Source organism: Penicillium riverlandense (assembly GCF_028828495.1).
Source record: "Penicillium riverlandense strain IBT 135883 chromosome Unknown utg000007l_segment0_segment0, whole genome shotgun sequence".
Classification (NCBI taxonomy): domain Eukaryota; kingdom Fungi; phylum Ascomycota; class Eurotiomycetes; order Eurotiales; family Aspergillaceae; genus Penicillium; species Penicillium riverlandense.
Window position 1 is genome coordinate 2,923,018 of NW_026643198.1, and position 24,508 is coordinate 2,947,525.

Consider the following 24,508-nt stretch of genomic DNA (forward strand, 5'->3'; position numbering starts at 1 on the left):
CTCGATTTGTTTTGGATATCCCTGCCCTGTCTTGTGGCATTTCCCTTTTTTCTATCTGGGTGATCCAGGCGTTTTCTCAAAACTACTAGTACTCTGTATTGTCTGTGCTCCGGGCTCAGCGGCTACCTGTCTGTCCCTTGGGCATTTTGTTTCAAATTTCTAGAGATGCATCCGAACTGTATCGATATAACCAATCCCATTTTTCTTCTCATCTCACTTGCTCCAGCGTCGGAATATCACCCGCCTTGTAATGCGTCAATAACCCGTCCATGTCTTGCTCCGTCATCTGCACCAGATCCTCCAGACTCCACGATTCACACACCCCGGACATCCTACCCATAGATTAGTTTTCTAAAATCAAACACAGCTTAGTCTCCTGTTGCACTCAGCTCACCATTTCATCCTCTTCGGCCCCTCTTCCGCGTGAGGCGCAACCTCCCTCAATTTCCTCCGTAGTACCCCAACATTCTGAATCGCCGCACCCATATTACCCGGGAGGGTCTCTGCAATCTTCTTCCGCACCAGACTGGCCAGCTTCGGTCCGTTCCCATTCGTGCTAACCATGATCTGCAATGGTCCGTCGCGATGCACGCTCCCAAAGTAGAAGTCGCATTCGGAGGGGACATCCGCGATGTTCGCAGGGATCCGCTTCTCCTTGCAGAGCTGCCAGACGCGCGTCGAAGCTGCGGGATCGTCTATCGCGCATAGCACCATGTCTGCACCGTCAAGGTCGCGCGGCTCGAAGTTGCGGTCGATGTGTGTTACTTGGTTCTGTGAAATTCGGAAGGATACCTCGTCATTTAGCCCGGAGCGTGGACACACGACTGTTACATTGGCGTCGGCGTTGAGCGCGTGGACGATTCGTCCGGCTGCGACCTGTCTGGGTGGTTAGCGATATATATCTCGAGCTATATATCCTCCATATTCATCGACAAGAGGAAGAACTGTACCTCTCCGCCACCGACCACCAGGATATGCTTGCTCCTGGCCTGCCAGGCCACAATTAGCGATCCTCCGCCCTGAATTTCGGGATATTTGGCCATGATGGATGAACAGTAGTAGCGAAGATGCCGGGGAATATCGTGATCCGGCACAGCGCACAGACCATCTCTCATGTCATCAGTCCCAACTTTTTTTTCGCTTCGTTCTTTACTCTCCCTCTCTCCCCCACCAATGCCTTCTCCTTAACATTTTCTCAGTTGCACACACAGAAAGACACATTCCATGCGGGGCGTCCATATCTTCTCGGGCACCTCCCACCCGGGCCTGGCAGAGACCATATGCGAGCGCCTGGGCACGGTGCCCGCCAAGGCAGACCTGGGTAAGTTCGCCAACGGCGAGACCAGCGTCAACATCGGGGTGTCGATCCGCAACCAGGACGTGTATATCGTCCAGAGTGGCAGCGAGAAGATCAATGATAGTGTGATGGAGCTTCTGATCATGATCTCGGCGTGCAAGGGCGGCTCGGCGAAGTCGATTACTGGTAAGTTTGATTTCCACCGAATTCGTGGCGCTCAACCAGCTAATGGTTCTTCTAGCGGTCATGCCGTATGCTGCCCGTTTTGTTTGACCTGATTGTCCATGCTGACCCACACGAGGTACTTTCCTTACTCGCGCCAGTCGAAGAAGAAGAGTCATCGCGGTGCCATTACCGCCCGCATGCTCGCCAACCTGTTGACGATTGCGGGTGTGGACCATGTGATTACTATGGATCTCCATGTATGTCTTGTGGGATCGTCAGAGGGGAAAGCAATATTGACATGGGCAATAGGCGTCGCAGATGCAAGGATTTTTCGGCAAGCCCGTGGACAACCTCTTCGCCGAACCGTTCATCGCTCGCTGGATCCAGATGAATGTACCCGGATGGCGAGAAGCGGTGGTAGTGAGCAAGAACGCTGGCGGAACTAAGCGAGTAACCTCGCTGGCCGATACACTGAAACTCAATTTCGGGATCGTGACGACGGACCGCAGGCGACCGAAGGTGAATATGACGGATAGTACGGTCTTCTTCGATGCAGTGGACCAGGATTCCCGCGTGCCGAAGGACCAAGAGCCGTTTGAGTTGCACTTGCACAGCAACGAGACCACGCCGCCCGCTCCGGTAGAGCAGCCGACCGCCGCCAGTGTCGCACGCGCGCTCTTGCGTCCGGAGACTCCCCCTGCAGCTCGTCGCCCGTCAGAACTGGAGGCCGCAGATGAGTATACGGATGTGCGGGTGCGGGACGTCATCACGGGCCGTTTGGTTCAGGGCCACTTGGTCGACGATGACTATCTTGCCGAGTCGGAGGCCGGGTTTGGCGGCACGACGCCTGGAGCGGGCGCCTCCGGTGAGAACACAGAAGTGGTTCCAGAAACAATGTTCAACTCAATGATATCCAATGCCTCTTCACTGCCACCGGACCACGCCCTGGGCGGATCCTTCGACGCCGCCGAGTCGGACGACGAGGGCAGCGTGGCTGGCAACGACCACCACGAGAAGACCATTACGCTGGTTGGTGAGGTGCGTGATCGGACGGTGTTTCTTGTCGACGACATGATCGACAAGAGCGGGTCGTGGATCGCCGCCGCGGAAACGGCAGTCAAGCGCGGCGGCGCCCGCAGAGTCTACTGCATTGCCACGCATGGCCTTTTTGGGGCCGACTCACTCGACCAAATGGAGGCGTGCCCATCTATTGATTATATTGTCGTGACCAACACCTTCCCGATCTCGCCAGCGATGCTCCGGCGGTCAAAGAAATTGATTGTCATCGACGTCTCGTCCTTGCTGGCCGAGAGCATCCGGCGGCATCACTATGGCGAAAGGTTTGTCTTTTGTTTCTTGCATGGTGAAAGTTCATGCCACTAACTGCTGCCGACAGCGTCTCGGCCCTTTTCCACCTTAATGATTGAAACGAATCCTTCCCTCCGATCGAACGAGACCTTTCCTCGGGCGGCGTTTTGCTTGCATACAATGGCCTTACTGATGTTACAGATTTCTATGATACATGATATCCTCCCCCGATGGGGATTGTACCCATATTTACACTTGAATGGATCAACCGAATGATCGGCCTCCTCAGAGATTTCCCGACAGTGACCATGATCACTCTTTGACAATCCTCCTCGCGTAGTTCTTTTTCCCACCCACCCAGCGATGCAGTCCACTCTGGGTACTGCAGGAGCATCTCGTGTCCCACGAGGTGTTCTTAACGGAGCGTTGGCAGAGCAAACACACGGCTGTTTTTTTTTTCTCAGATTGTCTTCGGATGGTTGGAGGAGAGACGTGGCTGACGAGGGACGAAGGCACCGGTTTCTGGGCTTTTGGCCCGGCTTTGGGCGTGGAAGCGGTGCAAGAGAACCCCTCGAACATACCATAGGTTTTTTATATTAATCGAATTAAAGTCTAAATGACTAAATCCCATTTTTATGTCCATCGATGTTTTGTCGACTGTATTCCTATTTAGGCCTGCCGAGATGATCTTCCTCGGCACCTCATTTCTTTTTCTACATATTTCTTTTTTTGCCCTGCATAGTTATCACTATACCCCTGTCTATTTGCCAGCCACCCCGTCAGCGTCAAAAGAAAGTCGGTGTCCGGTTTGTTCGCCAACCGATTCCCAATCATTCTGGAAGTTCCCGACCAGCCGGATTCCAGATTCTGTCCACGACGAACCCCTGTTCGTGTGTGACGGGCGGAAAGGATCAGCGCCAATCATGAGAAATGTGACAGAACAATCCGCCGTAACAACTAGTCAGTTAGTAGGTTAGTTAGGTCCCGGCGCTAAGCTATCCACGAACAATTCCATTCGCAATAAGGAATTGGGACGAGGCTAAGCCGGGAAGGCTGTCCCGGGCGATCGTTCAGGAATTGCCGTGGAGTACTTACTAGGTCAGCTAGTTAGTTAGTCGACACATACACCGGCCATGTGGATGGCCCAAGCGTCTATAGATTGTGATGTATCACCTCTTCCATTTCAATCCGGAGCATTTTTCTGGGTGTCCAACACTGGACCCGGTCCACGATCGCCGGGCCTTTGCAGTCAATCCACCGATCTGCGAGGGGGTTAGGGAACCTATCATTCCAGCCGGGTCCAACGCGTCTGTATCTTTCACACCCCCGACACGAGTCGATCGGCGCGCCAAATTCTGGTTTTGCCATCGAGACCTGCCAATAAAGAGTGTCCGACGCGAGCTCATCGCGATGGTGCGCTGCCGCTTCGCCTATTTTCTCTAGATCGTCTATCAAGAATTATCTCTGTCTGTTTTCTTTCGTTCCCTTTTTTCCTTTTTTTATTAAACTTCTGACACACTTCAGCTACACACACGCACACGCGCACGCACACCGGTGTCTGTCTTCATCTCGAAGCTGGATACCTGCATCGTCATAAATCGGCACCGGGCAGACCTTCCGAGTCACCTCTTCGGTGGGACTGGGGTCATCCTCGTCTGGGTCGGGAAACAGAGTTGTATAAATATAATGGATGCCCTCTAGTTCTCAACAACCCAATTGACCTGCACATCCTCTCTCTCCATCTCCCGCCCATTTTTCTCTCTCCCGTCTTTCAACTCGGCACTTTCTCGCCCCTTTTCCTTTTCACGGGAACAGTCATCCTCCCGAGGTGATCGACACCACCTTCCAATCTCCCGGGTCTCCCGCAGTCCCCATATCCAGTAAGTCGGAAGCCATCTTTTGCCGCAATTGGCCCGTCTAATTTCTTCTCAGAAGCAAAAGCACCGAAGCATGGCAAACCAGTGCTCCGGCCACATCTTCGCCATCGTCCAGGCTACAAATGGCAATATCTTGACGTGGCGCTGCTCTGATTGCGCCTCCGGTCCCTTTGTCGCTATCTGGCGCTGCAAGATCTGTGGCCACTGCCGCTGTAATGCCTGCCACAACACCAAGGGCTAACCTATGTCTGGCTTGGAGGTGGGTGCTACCATGGGAAGTTGCGAGATTCTTGCATGAACCATTACGCCATTATTCGCTCTGCAAGGGTGCGTGGGATGAACCCTGCTCCGAGCGAGCCATCCTGGTTCACGGGTTCCTGATCCCGGTCAGTCTCAGGAATCAATCTTTCCTGATTTCGAAATACGTGGACCCAACCAATTGCTTCCGTCGGTCGATCCTTTTCTCTTCTGGTTTTGCTTTTCGGCGATGAGCGTGTGCGCTTGTTTCCTGGCTGGTGGTGTCATGGCTTGCATTCTGTTCTCTTTTTTTCCCCTTTTCTTTTTCACTTTTCGCGGCTTTTTTCCTGCCTTTCACTTCCAAAAGTTTCGCTGCATGGCCGGTCGTTTTCCAGACACTTCCGGATGGCGTTTTGAATTTGGTGTTGCTAGAGTGATATGGGCTTGCCTAGGCTATGGTTCGGTATTCGGAAGGGAAGAGAGATCGTGTATGATTATCGAGGTACTACTACTGTATAAAGGGACTAAACTACCGATTACTATTAATCAAAAGATGTAACAGGATGGGCCATACATGGTAACTACAATAAAGATCCCAAGATCTCGGAGGTGATCGCAGTGGTGTTGCACCCTGCAGGATTGTTTCTGGATACGGTAGTGTGCATGCGTAGTACAGTCACGTAGACATGGACATGGACAGGGAATGCAATCCTTACTTCTTCTGCAGGGTTCTTCTTCCTCCTCCCCCGACTCTCCCTCCGAAACAGCCAGGATCCTCGATCTCGCTGCCTGGATATAGAAACTTTCTCTACCAATAGTGTTAGCGTACAATGTCGACTTACAATATCGACAAGTCTAAATACACACATACGGCTACGGTCTTGACCGACTAAAAGCCACCCACGCATCTCGGCTTTTTTTACACCACCATGCATACCCCACAGTTCAGTCCAGCCCACTGCAGTTCCAACCACATCCCATGGACGAACACGAACAAGCGAAGATATCAAGCAAACGAGGCTGAAACACGCACCATCCGAAACGCGCGGAGCTCTTTTCCGCTGTGTCATGCCATATTGGGAGCGCATCCAGATCCATACACAGAAAAACAAAAGTGATGCGTCGTCTTCAGCGTTAGAAACGGTTATCGCGCCGGATTGTCAGGAACAATCCCTGGTTCGCTGCACAGTACTTCTTTCAATCGAGGGGGCCTGAATGAGCTAGGTACTTCTTTTTTGTGGTTCGAAGGTTGATTGATATGCATAGTACCCAATCGGGAGAACGGACAGGCAATCTATTATCAAAGCAAGTTACTACTAAAAGCTAAAGAGGGCGGGAAATAATTCCAAGTCCAATGCTACGTCCTGTACGGAGGAAGTCACTAGCGGCATGTCAATAATGTCAATCATTTCCATTCCAATTCATTTTCACTTTCATTGTGGGTTCTAAGGACCGCCTTTGTAACTCTAATTTGGCGGGAGGACGAAAGTACGAAATCCACTTTTGAAAAGTACTGTACGGAGCCTTGCACATACTACTCGCATGCGAGATAATGTACTGGGAGGATCAAGGGCCAGAAGGGTCCATGGTAAGTGGGTATATCTGTCCATATGGGCATTGACTGTAGGTAGGATGCATGTACATCACGCTGATCTGGATCGCCATCTGTATGTGTACACACCAAGAACCAAAAAATGGAAATGCCGCGAGGAGACCCCGTTCGTCTTTCGGATACCATCCGGATGTGCTGCGCCGCATGTGCCAATTACGTGTAGATACTCTGTACAACCACCCATTATCAGCAAAAGCCTCGAAAGTCATCGTCCCCTCACAACTGCACTCACCTCCGTGATCTGGTTCACTGCCAACCCAGGCTCCGCCATCTCTGCATCCTGAAGGAACTGCAGCGGCAACCAAACAAGATGGCCCTTAATGCGATCGAGCTTCTCGCGCACGTCCTGGACAGGCATGTACGGATCGAACAGATGGCCCTCCTTGTGTGACCCACGTGCGCCGCGGAACCGATCGTAGTCCTCGAAGGTCTTGATGTTATCGTCGGGATCGGCGCGGAAGAGCAGTCTGTACATGTCTGTGTTGGTGGTGGCTTGGTTTGTCCAGGTATCCCACACCGAATCGCTCAGCGGGTCCGTCACGAAGTCGTTCTCGGCCCCTTCGAGGATCTCGTTTAGGCATACATCGGGAGACCGCGCGTTCGCGGAGTTGCTGGCGTCGTAGTCTTGTGCTGGGAGGAGGCCTAGATGCTCGCGCCAGAGCTGGCGGCGGAGCGTGGCTGCAAGCCGGGCCGCGCGGTAGGGCTGGCCGTCCATTGTGCTGTCGATGAAGTCTTGGTCTTCCATGACGATGGCGAGTTCGCTATCGTGGGAGCCGAGTTGGGACTGCGCCGGTATCAGTTTTGTGATCAGGGTCAAAGAACAAGGGGAAAAAAATAAACAAGGGAAAACTTACGCGGTCGTTGATGTTGGCACTACCGCAGATGACAGTCCGGTCATCCACGATACACACCTTGCCGTGCACGTACAGCTCCTCCTGGACGAAGTTGGCCTTCTCGGCTTCGGGATCACCCTCCCAGGGCTCGTCGACCATCTTGCCTCCATTCAGCATGGTCACATGTGCCACCGAGTCCCGACTGGCATCGCCTTGTTCCACCCGGCCCTGCTCCACCTGCTCCTCGAACTTCTCGAGCTTCTGCACTTTCTCCTCCTTTTGGCTTTTGTCAAAGTCGTAGCTCTTCTCGTTCATGTCGCCCTCGTTACCGACGGACGGATGCACGCTCTCGCTCATCATCGACTCGGCGATACCGCGCTGGATATCTTGGTAGTTGACGCCGGCTTTCTTTTCCAGCTCTTGGAGCGCAGGAGTCTTGTTGATACGGTCGTACGCGCGCAGGGCGAACACGAAGATGTGTTCTGACGATTGTTAGTTGATTGTGAGGGGATGATGCAGAAAAGACGTACGCTTTGGGTCGATTCCTTCCTTCTCAATCTGCCCGTAAATCGAGTTTTCGCCGCGGCAGATCGATTTGTACTGGTAGTCCATGATCGCTCGTGTGCCCGTCGCCGCAGAGTCCCGCAGGTCACCCGCAAAGCCGGGGATGGCGGGAATGACAATGACGACCCGGAACTTGCGGCCTTCTTTGCCGGCACGAACACAGGCTTCGACGATGGCCCGGCCGATAGTGTTGAAGATAGGCCGTTGCTGCTCACCCGTGGCGGTGACTGCGCAAGGTCAGTATGTCCCAAGAAGGCAAGAAAAAAAGATCCACATACTGAAGAACTGGTTCTCAATGTAAACAAAGTGCTGGGCATTGCGGATGGTCTCGCAGTAGGCATTCTGAATACTATGCTCATTGAGAATACCGCTGCTCCAATCATCACTGCTGCGCACAATCTGAGCACGCACAGTACCCTGCTTTCCCCGGGCCTTGGTCGACAGAGGCGTGAGCGGGTGCTGGATGTACTCGCCGCAAGGATACTTGGGTCGTTGCACGGCAATGATATCTTCATTGTCGCCGGTGCGGCCCTCCATCAGAAGCCAGTCGACATCATGGCCGCGCTTGTACTTGTCCCGCTTGATGAAGTTCCACCGCAGGACGAAGTGTTCCGCAATGTCATAAACACAGTCACCTACCAGTCCCATGGCCACGTCGTGCCACGGCATGCGGCCAAAGTCAACCTTGCTCAGCTCATTGCTCTGCCAGTCTTCAACACTCTGGAAGTCCATGATCCGGTTGTTGTTGAAGTCCTGTCCGGGGAAGATGTCGTCCCGCAGGCCGGCTGGGTGGACGTCTGCCAGTGGGTGCTGGTTGGCATCCCACCGTCCGAAGCAGAGGTCAATGCCTCCGATGAAGGCCAGGTTATAGTCAATGACAATGAATTTCTCGTGGTGAGCCTGTCTGTCTGTTAATCTAGGGAAATTATGACCTGTAGCGGGATATTTACCCAGTAGAGTGTCATGTCGGCTGCATTCTCAAAAACATTGTGGTCCGGATGGCGCAACACTCGGATATTGCCGTGTCCAGGTGTTCCCTCTGGGCAAAGGCTTTGCAATGCATGCTTGGTGTGGGCGGAATTACACGTCAGGGCTTGACCGACCTGTGGAGAGAGTCAGAATATATATATCTATCACCCGGACGAGAATAGCAACCTCTTTATATACAATGACATAAATTTTGACGCCGGCCTCAGCGCGACGCTTCAGAATGTGATCCAAACGCCATTTCTGGTGGTTGACAGGCGGCCGACGCAGGAAGAGTTCCGGGGAGAGCCACCAATCTTCAATATAGATGGTCTCGGTCGCCTTTTCCAGGGCCTCGGAGACGGCCCAGAGGTAGTCTACCCCATCGACGTACCACTTAATGCGGTTGCCCTCGCGGATAGGCGCAAATGACTTGAAGCGGTGCGAGTCGGCGATCTCAGATCTTTTACGATCCGTCTCCTGCTCGTGTTCCTCGTCGTGGCGGTGGTTGCGGTTGACGATGTTGAAGAACTTCCCAACCTTGTTTTTCAGGTGTGACGCCTCGGCTTTGGCGTGGTGGAGGTGCGATCCTAATTGAGGGTCAGTGCCTAGCATAGAGGGGTAGGGGACGGGGGCCCTGGAGACGGGGAATTCCGACCTCGGAAGGCCTCTTCTAGGTGGTCGACCTCGTGGTCAACCTTGCTCTTGAGCTTGTGCATGGTTTATGTATGTACAATGAGTGAATGAAGGAAAGAGATGAGGGGACTAATTAATTTAGGTGTTGATCGATCCCCTAACCGGTGACATCACGCAGCCCTACTGCCTTACAAACAAAATTGGCGAAGACGAATCCCTGCCGATCTGTATTATTCTAGCTAGGTTGTGTGGAGATGCCCCACTGACTCAGATCCGTGGTTACTGGCGTCTGTTAGTCAACTGAAACAAGTTGAACCACTCGGCAGCAATGCCCGACGAGTTAGTCTCTTGGCCGCCGCGGATTCCGGTAATTGTGAGGAGGCAATGCCCGAGCGGTGGCATACAATCCTGAACGTACGGTGTGGATTTAATTTAGTAACTATTTTCGCCGATGCAGAACCCAAAGATCCTTGGCATTCAGACATCAACTTGCCTGAGTTGAAACAAAGCAATTGACAATTATCGAAGCAGGAAATACCATATTACAAGGAGTAGCTCTTATTGGAAGCCCAATAATCATCCCGGCAAGATGGCCGAGTTGGTCCAAGGCGTCAGGTTAAGGTCCTGATCTCCGCAAGGGGGCGTGGGTTCGAATCCCACTCTTGTCATTTGGTTTTTTTTTTCTGTGGACAGTTCTGTTGTCTTGTTTTGTTGCAGCATCAATAAATTTTCAGTAGTATGCAATCGCGGAGTTTTTCATGCCACGAACTCAGGGCAATCAATGTCACGTGATCCGTGTTTGTTTTGCTCGGAATGCAGTCACATGACCCGCACCAAAACATTGAGTCGCTCGGACAACACGCTGTTTATCATCGTCCATCCCATCATCCCATCTCGACTTCCCAACGCGGCGGCGACTTCAGCATTGGTCGTTCGGCAAACCCGTTGTAGGCTGCATTGAGTCTGGTGAATTTCTCTTTTTTTAATTCGTTCTTTTCTTTCCCATTCCCCCTTCACACGTCGCCAAATTCGAATGGTCATCAACACCAGCCCAAACACGACAGACCACCTCCCTGGTTACGGGCTTCTCGACAACCACACCACCTCTAGCCCGACTACATAATGCCTCACGAACTTGGTGAGACTGCCTTCCCGCTTATCTGCGCGTCGCATCTCATTGCTAACACCCCATTCCCTCCCTCAGTCCGAGCCCCTTCGCAAGGAAGCGCGGTGTCGCAAACAACCCAGATGGCTCCACAGAGTCGACCGGGCACAGCCGATGCTCTGCGAGCGCGTTCAGAGACAGTCCTCTCTAGAAACAGTCGACGTCCTCGTTCTAGAGGCTCTACAGCGAGTATTCATTCCAGCACCACCCAACAAACCCAGGACCAGCACATCGGCGACTTTCCTCAGTTCATGTCCTCCCAGGTTCCAGGGGGACAACATGTCTTTGGGAACAACCCGGAAGACATCATCATGCGCTTCGGACACCACCTGTCGCATCAGTCCAATGGCGCTCCGCTCGACCATACCATGCAAGACGTGATCAACCGCCCGGATGATTTTTCACACCATGCAATGCACGGCCACAGTTTACCTCCCGATATGCCCAACGGTCTGCCCAATGTTTCGCAATACCCATCAATGTATGACAGTGGTGTGGAGAACCATCTGCCGGATCATGTTTTGGACGACCACGAGACCTCAGAAGCGGGCCCAAAGAAGAAGAGAGGCTCCAGCTCGACCCTTGCGAACGACAACGAGTTACGGAAGTTGCTTCGCCAATACGAAGGATACACCATGAAGCAGATGGCAACCGAAGTCATGAAGCACGAAGGTGGTGGTGGCAAGGCTGAAAAGGTGAAGCAGGTTTTTGCCATGATCTGGTGAGGAAACCCACATCTTTATTTTATCTACTAGATCTGACCTCAGGCAATAGGTTGCGAGAGAACTGCCGGAAAAGCACCAGCTCTGTGCGGCGTGATCGGGTGTACTGCTGTTACGCAGAGCGATGCGGGACAGAGCGAGTCTCGGTCCTGAATCCCGCATCGTTTGGCAAACTGGTTCGAATTATCTTCCCAAATGTCCAGACTCGACGTCTTGGTGTTCGGGGCGAATCCAAGTATCACTACGTGGATCTGTCGGTAATTGAGGAAAAGCAGCAGAAGCCTTCGCCATTCAATCCTCAGGCCGCTCCGAATCCGAACATGCCTGCTGGCCTTCCAGAGAGCAGACCAGCTAGCGCGATGCGCGTTGGGAGGTACGATGACACTCATTCCGACGAGCGTGCCCACGCTGACGGCCGTTTTAGCGTGAGCATTCCCCAGCCCACTACGGACACCGCCGTGTTCCCTTCACCTACGACATCTTTTGCACCACGACTTTCTGCCAATGCCTCTACTGCGGGCTGTAACTGTCCGTCTCACCCTTCGTCTGGTTCGGATGCCACCATCACCGGCGACAATGTGGCGCAGCAGGCCGGAAAAATGATCCATCAGATGCTTCAATTCCCGACAGACGAAATCCCTTCCTCGGTTGAAAACGACTCTCTGCAACTCCCTGACATTCAAGGGTACTTGCCTGCAAATACAGATTTGAAGGTGGCTGCCGCCCTTGCAGCCCTCTATCGGTCACACTGCATTTCGGTGATCGACAGCTTCCGGTACTGCAAGGAGCGCAACCTTCTAAAATATTTCTCCGCATTTCATGGCACTTTGACCGTCCCGGTCCAGAAGTTACTAACACACCCAAATCTCGCACCCTGGATTAAGGAGTGTGACTGGTTGATGTACCAGAAGATGATTGCCTTTGTTGCACCCCTCACGACCCAGGTAGTCCCGAAGGTGGTCCTTGATGCTTTTGGCTCTATTTCACAGCGACTTTGCGGCCACATTGCCGACACTTTCAAGACACAACCATTACACGTCTCGCTAGCGCGATTGATCCCGGCACACATATTTTGCAATCTTCTCAAGCATATGCTGGACGTGAACCAGGCTGCTAATGCCGCCGCGGCCTGGCTTTGCCACCCAGACAACCGGAACCAAATGTGGTTCGACTTCAAGACGCTTGTTGACCCTAAGGATATGCTCACCAAGGCCAACATTCCGACTTGCGCTGAGCGAGCAACCGAGCAGATTCTGAAGCACGATCTGCGGGCCCTGCTCACTCCTTTGAGTGATCCGGATACCTCAGCAGGCTTGCCCTTTTTCCACAAACCTGATCTGGAAGAAGACTTGGCTGCCCACAAGTTCCCCGTGGAAAGCGCTGCGGGGGACGAATACAACTTCCCGGATAAATGGGTGTCGTTTATCTTAAACCTGCCTGCAATCTTCAGCCATCACCAGACACAGTGCATTATTGAAAAGGTGGATGCTCTGTGGGACAGCGTTCTTCATCGATTGACCCTAGGCGGTGCGGCCAGCTTCAGCGCCTGGTGGATGACCAAGGTGTTCTTCCATGAGATGATGCTTTGGCAAGCGGAAAAGGGTGGCTTCATGCGAAACAGTCCTGGATCTTTACAAAACGCAACCTTCGGTCCGGAGCAGACTGGGTTGGGCAACTTTCACGCCCAACAGAGTTTCTCCCCCGAGCAAAAGGACTTATTCATGACATCCGAGGCACCCAGGGACTCGCAGCCCCCGCCAAGTACTAATTCGCAGTCTGGCCCAAACGGCGCGCAGGACAGAACCGTGGGACGTCGATCAACTGAAGACTCCGGTGCGAATAATGCGGCCAATGAGAAGCGCTTCTCTCTCACGGAGCAGGGTTTTCAGCCACCTAACAACGACGATAGTGCCATCGACTTGGAAGATGACCCCATCCTGATGGCCGTCGGTAAATACGGAGACATGATGGCCTCGGACCCAGCGGACGCTGAGGGTGACGTGGTCGTCATCTAAAGCTCAAGTCTAGTGTGATTGGGAGTATGAATATTGATTACTTGGGTCTGCTCATGGTTCTTGGAGTTGGAAAAAATATCCTACATGTTTTTCTGCCGGATTGGCTTCTTTTTTCTGCTGGCACGGTGTTCTTTTGTTCTGTATAGGTGCGAGGTGGTTGGTCGCCGGGATTTTGGACCAGGTCCGGCGTTGTCTGTGTTTTTGTTTTTGTTCTGTGCACGACGAGATGAGCCATGAGAACCGGACTCGCGTGTTTGAGATCCTCTCTTGACCTGTCATTGAATCACTGTTTCTTCTCAACACTCAACCTACATACCGCATTTAATTGGCATGGCGAGAATACTCTTGGTTTCCTTGCTTCCCCTTCCTCCTTGTCTCTTTGATCGAACGATTCTGTTGTACTGTTTGATTGCTTCAGGGCGTGTCGCTCTGCCTTTCCTTGTATATAGCCTTGTCCTACTATACGTACCGGATTTATCCTCCAGCTTGTCGCTTGCTCTTCAGGTTGTAGCTAGCCGCTTTAGAAAGGTAGTGTAGAGAAAGAGTCCTGAGACACTTGGAAGTAATGTTTGCATCACTCGCTGCTCTTTCCATCAGACTGCCCCGGAGGGTTGAATGATTCCACCTCAGCCATTGTGAGTGTTCTGGACATGCCCCCCAGACTTCAATAACACACTCAGGAATTTCAAGCAGTACAAGAAAACGCATTCTGACCCGCGGCAAGGTGGTGCGGTGCAGCTATAGTAGGAAGGAAGCACAAGGCTCTGAAGATGATCGGTCTGCTGCGGAAGGCCGCCGCATAGCAAGAGGCGTATACAAACCAATCCAACCGAAGACACGGTTTTGAACTGGTCCCATGTCAAAAGCTTTTGCAAGTAAAGTGTAATACACGCAATAGATTACGCACGGTTGAGGTTCGACTATACCAACCCACCTGTCTTGGTCAAATTGGCCTTGGGTAATGAGCAAACAGCCAGTCTGCAAAGAGCTATAGATTTTTACAATCTGGGCATGAACTTCCAAGTTCGAAGAATCGTCCTAGTGCCGGCATCCCAAACGTTAATTTTCCCCAAGGACCTGCCTCAGGGCCAATACGCTGACGTTGTCAATGAAATTTACGCCCCATTGCGGGACAAGATTGTCGAGCTGAATGTTACGGCTATTATAGCGAATGGGGACTGCGTTGCACTGCTGACAGACCATCCTCGATGCTCTGAAAATGGGACGGAGATACCATGGATTCCCAAGAAAAAGGTGCCACATGTGATGATGAGGTTGCGGAATGAGTCAATCAAGGCCAAGTATTCTGATGTGCTGGCAAAACGAGTGAGAGAAGGTCATAGAACGGGCCAGATGCAACCTGGGGATACATACGTACAACTACCTCAACCGATCAAAGTCTTGTGTCTTTTGAAGATTGAATTCCCAATATGATTTAATACTCTATAGCTAATGCAATAATACCGCCTGAGACCGCACCAACAGGCAAATGCGGCCTGCATAGTCTATCCCGTCTCTGCGATGATGATGCACCTGTCGAAGGGAATAACAATGACACCAACCAGACGCAAAGAAAGATGCAAAACCAAATCAATCCGACACGGACCCTTATCGCTCTCCGCTCTGCCAACCCACCATCTCTCAAATTCCCAATGTCCAAATCACAAGTCCAGCATACGCCCCACACTCTGGTCAACCAAATCGTTCACTCATGCAGTCCGAATATAGTACGCCGGCACAGGTGGAAAGATAATCGCACCAGCACGGCTCACTTCCAACATGTTACGCAAATGAATATCGCTCAGCGTGTTTACCGCGCCACAAGAACAAGTTTCCGTCGCTCTTTAAGCATGACATCGGCAGTGCGGGAGACCATGTGATCCAAAAATCTGCTTTGAATAGCAGTATTGCATGTACTGGACTTGTAGATCTGGATGGCAGCTCCTTGACGACGCGATCCATCCAGCTTGTATATCACGCTGAGTAACTTCGGCACGGCTATCTCGGATAAATGACAGAAATAGAGCGAATAGCCGATTCCTCTACAGAGTTCTCGGGATGCCGCACAATTCGGACGCGGCCGAGGACAGCGAGCCCCGAGGCTCCGAGGTACCGAGTGGTGGTCAATGCATGAGGTATGCATGAAAAGTAAGTGAGATGATGGGTAATAACTCATTCAGTTCCCAAAATTTCCCTTGATAACCCCACCACAAATGGCCTGATGGTTAAGATGTCTGAGCAAGGCTAGACAACGGGTGCACGCTTGTTTTCCACAAGGGCCACTCGTGCGCGTCCCGCCGGGGGCGCAGGCCACAACACAGTGAAGGGTTAGGCGGTGGGTGGAGGGAGCCTGGTAACAATCAGGCGGGGGTCACAGAATGCTTCGTATTTACTTAATTTTATTTTGTTATAGAGCTTGTATGTGAAGATTTTGCTGTAGAGCGCGAGTGGCCTAGTTCGAATTTATTCATCAATTTCACTCAGCCTCCACTGTCGGCATCGCCTGTTGATGATGTTAGCGGAATAGTTGCCGGCTAGTGGGCTGTAGAGCGCGAGTGGCCTAGTTCGAATTTATTCATCAATTTCACTCAGCCTCCACTGTCGGCATCGCCTGTTGATGATGTTAGCGGAATAGTTGCCGGCTAGTGGGCTCGTTCGTCGCAAGTGCCGCTTGAAATGGCGTCGGCAAATGCGTCGGCTGCGGGGAGCATAAATAAGAGGGACAGTCCCCTCCATAAGGACAGGACAAGCACAAATACGTCATGTTCTATCGACCAGGAGTAACGGAGCACAATCTCCCTCACGATCCATTCAAGGTGAATTGACGTTCCTGGTCTGGAGACCTGCAGCTAAATAGGTTGTAGGCATGCGTGGTGCCGCGCCCGATTGGATGGATCTCCACCAAGAACAAGGAGGGCCAAGCCAACCTGGCACCCTACTCCCAATTTAACAATCTCACGTTCGACCCGCCGTACGTGATGTTCTCGTCTAATCAGACGGTCAACGGCACACGCAAGGACACGGTGGTCAACGCCGAGCAGACCGGGCGCTTCGTCTGGAATCTAGCGACCTGGGACCTCCGCGAGGCCGTCAACATCTCGGCCGAGCAAGTACCCTACGGAGTAGATGAGTTTGAGCGTGCCAAGGTGACCAAGGAACCTGCGACCCTGATGGACGTCCCGATGGTGCAGGAGTCGCCGGTCAAATTTGAGTGTGAATATCATTCCACCGTGCGGCTGCCGGGAAATCCGCCGATGGGCACCGTGGACGTTGTGATCGGCCGGGTGACTGCCGTGCATATCAAGGACGAGGTATTGACAGATGGAATTCTGGATATCAAAAAGACTAAGCCAATCGCGCGGTGTGGATACTATCAGTACACCGTGGTCACGGAGACCTTTGACATGGTGATCCCTGGCATGTCCGAGGATGTCCTATACGGGTTAGAGGGAAGTGCAAAGCGCAATCGCGAGGCTGAACTCCGGTCTTTATAGGAGAGATTATAAATTGTGTTTACAAAAGGTATTGAATCAAGGAGGGTGCCGAACCCATGGTTTCAGAGCGAAGGAGGGTAGTGTGGTAGACCCACTTGTACACAGGCTGAACGAAGCGTTTTGACCGGCCATCGTACCTGTTGAATCCTGCTCAAACATGATCTACGTATCTCAATCATCGGCCTTCGCTTAGGAAAGAACCGACAGGATGAAACTAAAGGATGGGACCCATAGGGTGGAATTAAAAAGTTGTGTCGAATCATGCTATGCGCGTATCGTCCCCGTCAGTTTCTTCGTATAGAAGATGCCAACTCTGATTAATTATTTATGACTAGCAATGTAACTAACGTATTTCACAAGGTTACTAGAGAAGACGTGCACGACACTCTGCATCTGTGTCAATCGGTTGCCCAAGAACGCAACAAGCATCAGTGTAGAAGCACGGTCGCGTACCTAGTCTCACCACGCAAGAAACATCCATGCTTCTCTAAGTTCCTTCATCATGTTGATCCTTATGAACCCGCTTGAACCAAGAAAAAACGTGCACGGATTAGTTCCAGTGTGTGTCTCGGCAGATTTACGGGCACCTCCAAGCCGATCGGATGTTTACCATCCACGTCGGACATTTTCCGCCAGCATCAGTCGAAGTGTATCATCATATAAAATAATCACTGAATTTATAACCAAAAGTCTTCAATTCCATACATTCACAGCAACCACCTTGCCTTTTGAGTTCTTTTTCATCTCTACAAAAACATTCACAATGGGTTCAATCGGAGAAAAAGAATTCGTCGTTCCGAATCCCTTCCAGACTCGCATTCTCAACGGACAAGTCACCCCAATTGTGACAATCAAGTATGCTATCGGCAATGAGGTTGCAATGATGGCTAAGATGGCCGGTTTCCACGGAATCTTCATTGACATGGAGCACTCTGCCTTCAGTTTACGCGAGGTGTCGCAGCTTATTTTGGCCTGCAACTACGTCGGCGTTGCCCCCGTTGTCCGATCTCCATCCAAGTCTCACTGGCATATCAGTCGCATTCTCGACGCCGGCGCTGCGGCAGTCGTGATTCCTCACATCGAGTCTGTTCAAGAAGTCCGGGACATTGTTCATCACGCGAAGTATGCGCCCATTGGCGCCCGCGGCTGCACGAACAACCAGCCTGCCTTCAACTTCCAACATATCCCCACCTTGAAGCAGAATGAGGCATTGAATGCACAGACAATGCTAATTCCAATGATCGAGACTCCTGGTGCTGTAGATCTAGCAGAGGAGATCTTCGCAATTGACGGTGTGGATGGAGTTTTGATCGGCTCAAACGATCTTACTACGGACTTGGGGATCCCGGGGAAGTATGATGATCCCCTGTACCTGAACTCTGTGGCAAAGATTATCAATGCCGGAAAGAAGTTCGGCAAGCCGATTGGAGTCGGTGGCATTGGCGGTCGCCTGGATCTCCTGGAGCGGTGGTTCAATTTGGGCGCAACCTGGTCTCTGAGTGGCCAGGACGGGGCGATCTTGCAGAAGGCATTCAAGCAAATTGTCCAGAACTATGATGAGATCAACCAAAGGGTGCAAAAGCAGAAGGCATAGCTGTTAAATTTGTGTATTATTCTTCTTCTCAATGCCAGTTATATGTACATGTAAAACTCTACTATCCTAGCATGTGGTGCCAATCAAATGAATTATCCAGCAAATTCAGTGGAGGGTCTCCGTAGGCATACTCGTTCAAACCAGCTTCCATATTCCATAACGCGTCATCTTCGAATATATCCCAGGAAAGTACGGAATCTTTGGATATGCTTGCGTCTCCTTGCATTCCAACGATGGTGTCAGAGGTGAATGCAGGTTCGGTGCATGGGGCATGAAGCGAAGATTGAGCATGATGGCTTGGAGATAAGTTCGCACCAGCAGCCAGCACTCCAGTGTCTTCCAAGAGGGTTCGACCATCGTATTGGCCATTGCATGTTTTCGGGTCAAGCATCAGTGCTGGTGCAGCAGATTGAGGTAATTCGTGGTTCGCCTCCAGCGTAGGATGAGCATTTCTCAGAGACTCGACTTGCAACTGGCGACTGTATTTGCGAACAACATACCGCCGCAGAGCTTCGTAGACGGCAACATAGCGCTTTGCGTCGGGCAGCTCCTTGCTCATTTTCTTCAGAGAGTTCTCGCCCATGATCACTGCGTCGGTACCATTGCGAATGGTTAATTGATCAAAGTCCCTCACGACTGACAAGCAGAACATCACGGAGAGGCCGGCAGTAAAGAGCATTTGAAAGTAACTTCGAGTGAACGTGATCTTCCTCAGTTCAAAAAGTCGATAGAAGCATGTGATGGCCCCGAATGCGCACTCAAGGCACAGAGACAAAAGATCTCTTGGTGGAATGTTGTCTCGCTTTGGGACAATATCAATCGCTTTTCTGACCAGTAACAGTCGTTCCCTCAGAAAAAGGAGGTCATACCACTCCTGCATCTGATAGAGATTTTGTGGGTTATGGAATACCGGTGTGGAGGAACGCCACTGTTGTAGTTCCTTCAGCAGCTTGTCCAGACTAGAGTAGATGACCCCTCTCGCTGTATCGTCATTTTGCCCATCCCGACGAATTGCTCTGTCACCAAATTCACGATGAATTTGGGAAGTAATTTGTCGGAGTCTTAGACAAGCAAAGAAGACAGACATCTCGGTGGTTCTCGTAGAAACCGAGGTGAGAGAATATGTGGAACCGAAAGAGTCCAGGTCAGGAAAGGCACCGGAGGCCTCCGCGGCTTCGATTTCCTCATCATTCGCATCCACCGGAAATCCAGTGTGAATGTATTTGTCCCCGATGGCAAACGGACGGACCAATGTGATTGAGCTATATCGATCGATCATATAGCATTCCCAGAAGACGCGTCGTTGAAGTTGCTCTTCTAAAAGCCCAATCTTGCGGCTAAGGAGGGTTGATTTTTGTAGACCTTGTTCTATACACATGCGCATACCCAGCCGAGTAACCTCCCAGATAGAGGTTCCTGTCCATCGATCAAATATTAGCTATCAGTGAGCAATATATCCGGGAGATTGAATACATCTAGCTTGGGATGGACAAGGTCTCACCGATGTGATGGTATATTGCAAAACGGCCGATGAGCAGGAGATCTTGAATGGAGGCAAGTCCTCCGGAGAGGAACTTATCATCGAAAAATTTCAATGCAGATAGATAGTAACCATATGGATGATGCTCAAATTCACCGTTGCGATAAGGGAGAACCGATCCAATAGCAAGAATCATGAAAGCTCGGAAAAGATCATGGCTTGCATGTTGTTCAGGAAATCCAGGCTGTTGGTTTTCAGAAGTAGATAAAAACACTCTGCTATAGGTACTCTGAATGTCGCGCCGAAGGAGAAAAGGGTTCTGGACATGAGATCCGTTCAAACTATTATGGTCAGTAAACATTTTTGGGTATTGTATCTTAATCATATGTTGGTGGTTGACGTACTACTTATCAAAAATCAACCGCGCCTTGTCTGGAGGTGGAAGAGGAGCAGGCTTGACTCCTGCTTCGGTTGGTCCTGAGCATTTGGACAGGTTTTGTAGTAGACTCGGATCATGTTCATGCCATTCCGAGTCCGCAACCAGATAACGCATAAAACTGTGTCTTGTGTCAGGAAAGCTCAATTTTCAGAATGTGGGCCTACCAACCTTATCCCACCCCCCTCAATAAAATTTGGGGAATGCTCCCGGTGGTCCTGCAAGTTAGACGGGCCTACAGGCGCTGGGGACGCTCTGGAGACGGGCTCGTTTTGATTTATGGTCGCTAGTTTCTCCTCAAAGGACTTAACTTCTTGTTCAAGATCGTCAATGTATCTGATGATTTTGTTCGTATTAGTAGTGGTGGCGGGTCCTCTGAGGGAAACTTCATACTGTCTAGTGAGCGACTCATTGTCGTCCACTGTCAAGGTCATGCATTCTTGCCCATGTTTGACACATAGGCTGCATTTTGGTCGAAGATTATCGCACTAAGTCTCAATTTAGCTTCGATCTCCAGAGATTCGCCTGCTAGTCACGAACCTTGGTTTTTCTTGTGTGACAAAAGCGACATGCTGGTAGCCGAGGAAGGCGATTGGTATCATCTTCTATCAAGTGAGAAGTGCCCTCATCGAGTTCATTTGCCTCCATGTTACGGCTTCTTCTTCATCTGAACAAGACTGGTGTGGGATGTGAAACCACAGAGTGTTCGGGGAAGAGGTGGCGGGGGAAAGTGGTGTCACGACTCTCGGCTGCTCTCCGAACCGCGTCAAACTGAACAAACATCACCGGAAGTCACCTTCAGCGGGGATTTACCGACTCCTCCAAGGTCAATTACAAACTTGGAAATTGTGTAGACATAGAACTTAAGAGTAGATTGTGAGTTGCGGGCCTACTACATCTTGCTTTGTATGGTTCATTTCGATATCCTGACCTAATCCAATTGTTTCCACTAGACAAGATATCTGAAGTTGTTCTGCACAGCATTTCTTTCATCCTCATTCAAATTTGCCATGGCGCTGGGATCATTCAAGTCGGTTTCAGCAGCCAGAGTCTCAAACTTCTTGTTAGAGCGCTGAAGTATGAACCGAAGTGTCAGAATGCAAGACATTCCCAGTGCCTGGAAAGCCAACAAACAGCCCCACGACTGTTGATATGCGGGCTCATACTTATCCAACCAGAAATAATTCGCAAACAGAGAAGCACAGTTTGCGCATGTGTTTGCGAGTCCAATGGCCACAGCTCGCTTGATTGGCGGCTGCGTCAGAGTAGAGGACAGCCATGCGTATGTCGTAGAATACACCCCGAAGGTACCACAGCACAGGAATACGGTGAAGGCATAACGGACCCAAAGCCGATCCGTAACTGCGATCAACAGAATGGTTGCAACCATGGCAGTGAGCTGAGACACCCCCGAAGGCACCGAACGAATCTGCTTTCTGTCTGCCACCCATGCCCACGCCAGCGCCCAGCAAAATGCCACGAAATAGGGCGGAGAGGTTAGCAATAGAACAACAGTGTTATTCTTGAAACCAAGTTGCTCGATCAGAGTAGGGAAGAAGTGAGAGTATGAGATGGACGCCGTCGTGGACATTTGCAAACAGGCGAAGATCCAGGTGCGGATGTCTTTCACTGCCCACACGATACCGCGCAGTATAGATACTTCCTCGGCATCGAGAAGGGTGTCATTACCGGCGTCAATAGCAAGACGGGCCTGAGCCACGACTCGCTCGTTCTCGGTGAGCCACTTTGTAGTTCCCGGAAAATCTGGAAGGACGAAGAAAGCGATGCAGCCTAGCACAATGGTAGCAAGTCCCTCAAGGATGAAGAGCCACCTCCAAGCGGCTAGGCCTGCAACTCCTCCCATCCCTGACAGAATACCAGCTGAGATCAGCCCAGCAAAGCAATTTGAGAGCAGAATACCGCAGATCAATAGAGCCATTCTGACACCAATCTCACGCTTTGTGTACCAGCAGCTTAGGAAGTAGACTGCGCCAGGGAAGAATGGTGCTTCAATAAATCCGAGGAAGAAGCGAGCCATCAAAATGCCAGATGTGTTGAATGTTGCGGCAGTGCATCCGCTAACGAATGCCCACAGAATGATACAAGTCGGCTAGAATCAAGGTCAGTGGCTGCAAAACTACACGCTCGGGCATTTCTTACAAGATAGATGGAAGGACGGAATTTTGTCATCATAATTGTAGAAGGCAGTTGCATGATGATGTATCCGGCCGAGAAGATCGAAATGGCTGTCTGGTACTCTGCCCCCTTGAGGCCAGTATCCTCCTGGAGTCCATACAGACGAGCCTGTGTGATCGAGTTTCGATCCAAATAATTAAAGAGATAGATCAAGACAACGAGAGGGAGTATCCGCGTGTCAATCTTGCGTCGCAACTGGCGCTCAGTGTTTGCACGAAACTCGGGATCATATGAGCGATAGATGGCAACCACATCAGACAGGTCTGCATTCTGTGTTTGTTCCACCCAGTTGTCTTTTTGATCTTTCCCTAAGGTCTCATTGCCATTAAAGGATGTCTCTGAAAGGCAAGTCGAGGTGGTCATTTTGGCCGGGGAGAAACAGAAAGATGTGAGAGATCAGAGGTATTCACTTGTCTGTGGCACATCTTGTATGCCAGGCCACGATATTTATGCGAGATTTATCTTTACCCCAGCTCAACGCACTATAGGGGGTGTGGCATGGTCCGTGGACTGAAAATCTTTTCCTTTCCCCAGATTTCGGGGAACCTTGGCTTGTCGGAAAATCCCCGAAGTCGTGGCGACCCCCTGAACTTCCGACACTCCGCTAATTTCACCCAGCTAGACAACACGAGCCCCGTCACAGTAAAAGGTCTTAATCATGAGTAATAGCTTTTTGTTGATATTAATGGCAGTAGATCATGCTAAACTAGAGGGTAAATACAGCTAACAGAGCTCGCTTTCCCACTGCCGAAAGCACTCTCCAGTCAAGATCCGAACAGGCGCTCTGGGTTGTCAACCAGCATTTTTTGGAATTGACCACTTGACAACCAGCTCTGCAAAAGTACTAGCTCTTTATTGGGGTCTGCCAGTTTGGGTGCCGCTTGGGGGTTCGCATCTCGGTTGGTGGCATCTACATGAGGCCAATCACTGCCCCATATCAGTGCGAAGGATGCGCTTTCGGCAAAGCGTTGAATGATTGGTTTCATCTGGGTTATATCCTTTCCGCACCTGCGGTATAATGCAGAAACTTTGACAATGACCCTGCCGGCTTGGAGCAGCTGTACAAAGTTATCGAGGTTCGAACCCCCAATATCAGTCGGTGAGGCACAGGCAACATGGTCTGCCATAATGCGAAGGCCTGACACTTCCGGGTCATAAAGGATGAAATCTTTCAAGGAGGCCCAGGTTTTTAGAGGAAGCTGTGCGGAGAGACCCCAGCCCCATTGCTTGAATGGGTATGACTGAGCGAAGAGACGAATCTGTTCCTGTATACGGGGAGCATCGGTTGCGCTTCCGCCAAAGAAGGCATGGATGCGACACCATCTTACACCCATACCGTGTAAATGATCAAAATCCTCATTGGTCAACTTTCCCCAATTCTCATCCATGCATATGATGCCCCGAGCGAGTATGTGTGGGTAATCGGCTCGAATGCGGCCAAGGTGGCTAAGCAACCCGGACGGCCCATTTTCGATAGATGCTTGAACTAAGACTAGCCGAGTCGCTCGACTTTGTTGGATCAAAGCTTCCAAGGGCGCTGGGGCGGGCGTATAGGAGCGTGTGGATTTGAATGGGTAGAGGGCCGGGTCAAGACAGTGAATGTGGGTGTCCCACATGCCCTCCACATTGGGCTCCATGATGAAGAATGGTGATAATTTCTGAAGTCTGTTCGGCTCGTATGCATCTGGCTATTTGTGATTATATTCAGGCCGAGGCGAGAAGGTCGCGTTCAATGTTGGTAAGCGGAAAGAAGCCGATCTCGGCCCAACGAAGGAACCGGACATTTCCCGCTGACACCTCCGACTTCCCGTCCACAACACCTCAACCAGCAGTGCTGCGACACCCCCAACATGGGGCAAAGTAGCCCAGCCAGTCCGGGCACACATAGCTCAACCTTGAAACAACGGGGTC

At 51.2% G+C, this 24,508-nt stretch overlaps 9 protein-coding genes across 9 annotated transcripts; 4 read left to right on the plus strand and 5 right to left on the minus strand.

Annotated features, from left to right (window-relative positions):
• Positions 1 to 208: 208 nt before the first annotated feature.
• Positions 209 to 1,043, minus strand: N7474_008765 (bifunctional precorrin-2 dehydrogenase/sirohydrochlorin ferrochelatase MET8; the record flags this gene model as incomplete). Its single annotated transcript, XM_057200175.1, has 3 exons — positions 209 to 332; positions 395 to 876; positions 951 to 1,043. 3 exons carry the CDS (start codon positions 1,041 to 1,043, stop codon positions 209 to 211), a joined length of 699 nt encoding a protein of 232 aa, XP_057050876.1.
• Positions 1,044 to 1,224: 181 nt separating this feature from the next.
• On the plus strand, positions 1,225 to 2,889 carry N7474_008766 (ribose phosphate diphosphokinase subunit PRS1; the record flags this gene model as incomplete). The annotated part of the gene is made up of 5 exons (XM_057200176.1): positions 1,225 to 1,483; positions 1,539 to 1,548; positions 1,599 to 1,719; positions 1,772 to 2,802; positions 2,859 to 2,889. 5 exons carry the CDS (start codon positions 1,225 to 1,227, stop codon positions 2,887 to 2,889), a joined length of 1,452 nt encoding a protein of 483 aa, XP_057050877.1.
• Positions 2,890 to 6,649: 3,760 nt separating this feature from the next.
• pldA (uncharacterized protein) lies at positions 6,650 to 9,578 on the minus strand (the record flags this gene model as incomplete). Its single annotated transcript, XM_057200177.1, has 8 exons — positions 6,650 to 6,664; positions 6,729 to 7,280; positions 7,351 to 7,811; positions 7,860 to 8,120; positions 8,172 to 8,793; positions 8,844 to 8,996; positions 9,061 to 9,449; positions 9,518 to 9,578. 8 exons carry the CDS (start codon positions 9,576 to 9,578, stop codon positions 6,650 to 6,652), a joined length of 2,514 nt encoding a protein of 837 aa, XP_057050878.1.
• A 1,039-nt stretch (positions 9,579 to 10,617) lies between these two features.
• N7474_008768 (RFX family transcription factor) lies at positions 10,618 to 13,397 on the plus strand (the record flags this gene model as incomplete). The annotated part of the gene is made up of 2 exons (XM_057200178.1): positions 10,618 to 11,381; positions 11,435 to 13,397. The coding sequence occupies 2 exons, from the start codon at positions 10,618 to 10,620 to the stop codon at positions 13,395 to 13,397; spliced, it is 2,727 nt and encodes a 908-aa protein (XP_057050879.1).
• Positions 13,398 to 16,159: 2,762 nt separating this feature from the next.
• On the plus strand, positions 16,160 to 16,891 carry N7474_008769 (flavin reductase family protein; the record flags this gene model as incomplete). Its single annotated transcript, XM_057200179.1, has 2 exons — positions 16,160 to 16,213; positions 16,262 to 16,891. 2 exons carry the CDS (start codon positions 16,160 to 16,162, stop codon positions 16,889 to 16,891), a joined length of 684 nt encoding a protein of 227 aa, XP_057050880.1.
• Positions 16,892 to 17,654: 763 nt separating this feature from the next.
• On the plus strand, positions 17,655 to 18,485 carry N7474_008770 (HpcH/HpaI aldolase family protein; the record flags this gene model as incomplete). The annotated part of the gene is made up of 1 exon (XM_057200180.1): positions 17,655 to 18,485. One exon carries the CDS (start codon positions 17,655 to 17,657, stop codon positions 18,483 to 18,485), a length of 831 nt encoding a protein of 276 aa, XP_057050881.1.
• A 61-nt stretch (positions 18,486 to 18,546) lies between these two features.
• Positions 18,547 to 21,003, minus strand: N7474_008771 (fungal specific transcription factor domain-containing protein; the record flags this gene model as incomplete). Its single annotated transcript, XM_057200181.1, has 5 exons — positions 18,547 to 19,901; positions 19,987 to 20,306; positions 20,370 to 20,522; positions 20,573 to 20,863; positions 20,942 to 21,003. 5 exons carry the CDS (start codon positions 21,001 to 21,003, stop codon positions 18,547 to 18,549), a joined length of 2,181 nt encoding a protein of 726 aa, XP_057050882.1.
• Positions 21,004 to 21,350: 347 nt separating this feature from the next.
• N7474_008772 (uncharacterized protein) lies at positions 21,351 to 22,960 on the minus strand (the record flags this gene model as incomplete). Its single annotated transcript, XM_057200182.1, has 2 exons — positions 21,351 to 22,511; positions 22,562 to 22,960. The coding sequence occupies 2 exons, from the start codon at positions 22,958 to 22,960 to the stop codon at positions 21,351 to 21,353; spliced, it is 1,560 nt and encodes a 519-aa protein (XP_057050883.1).
• Positions 22,961 to 23,361: 401 nt separating this feature from the next.
• On the minus strand, positions 23,362 to 24,234 carry N7474_008773 (uncharacterized protein; the record flags this gene model as incomplete). The annotated part of the gene is made up of 1 exon (XM_057200183.1): positions 23,362 to 24,234. The coding sequence occupies one exon, from the start codon at positions 24,232 to 24,234 to the stop codon at positions 23,362 to 23,364; it is 873 nt and encodes a 290-aa protein (XP_057050884.1).
• Between the last annotated feature and the right edge of the window lie 274 nt (positions 24,235 to 24,508).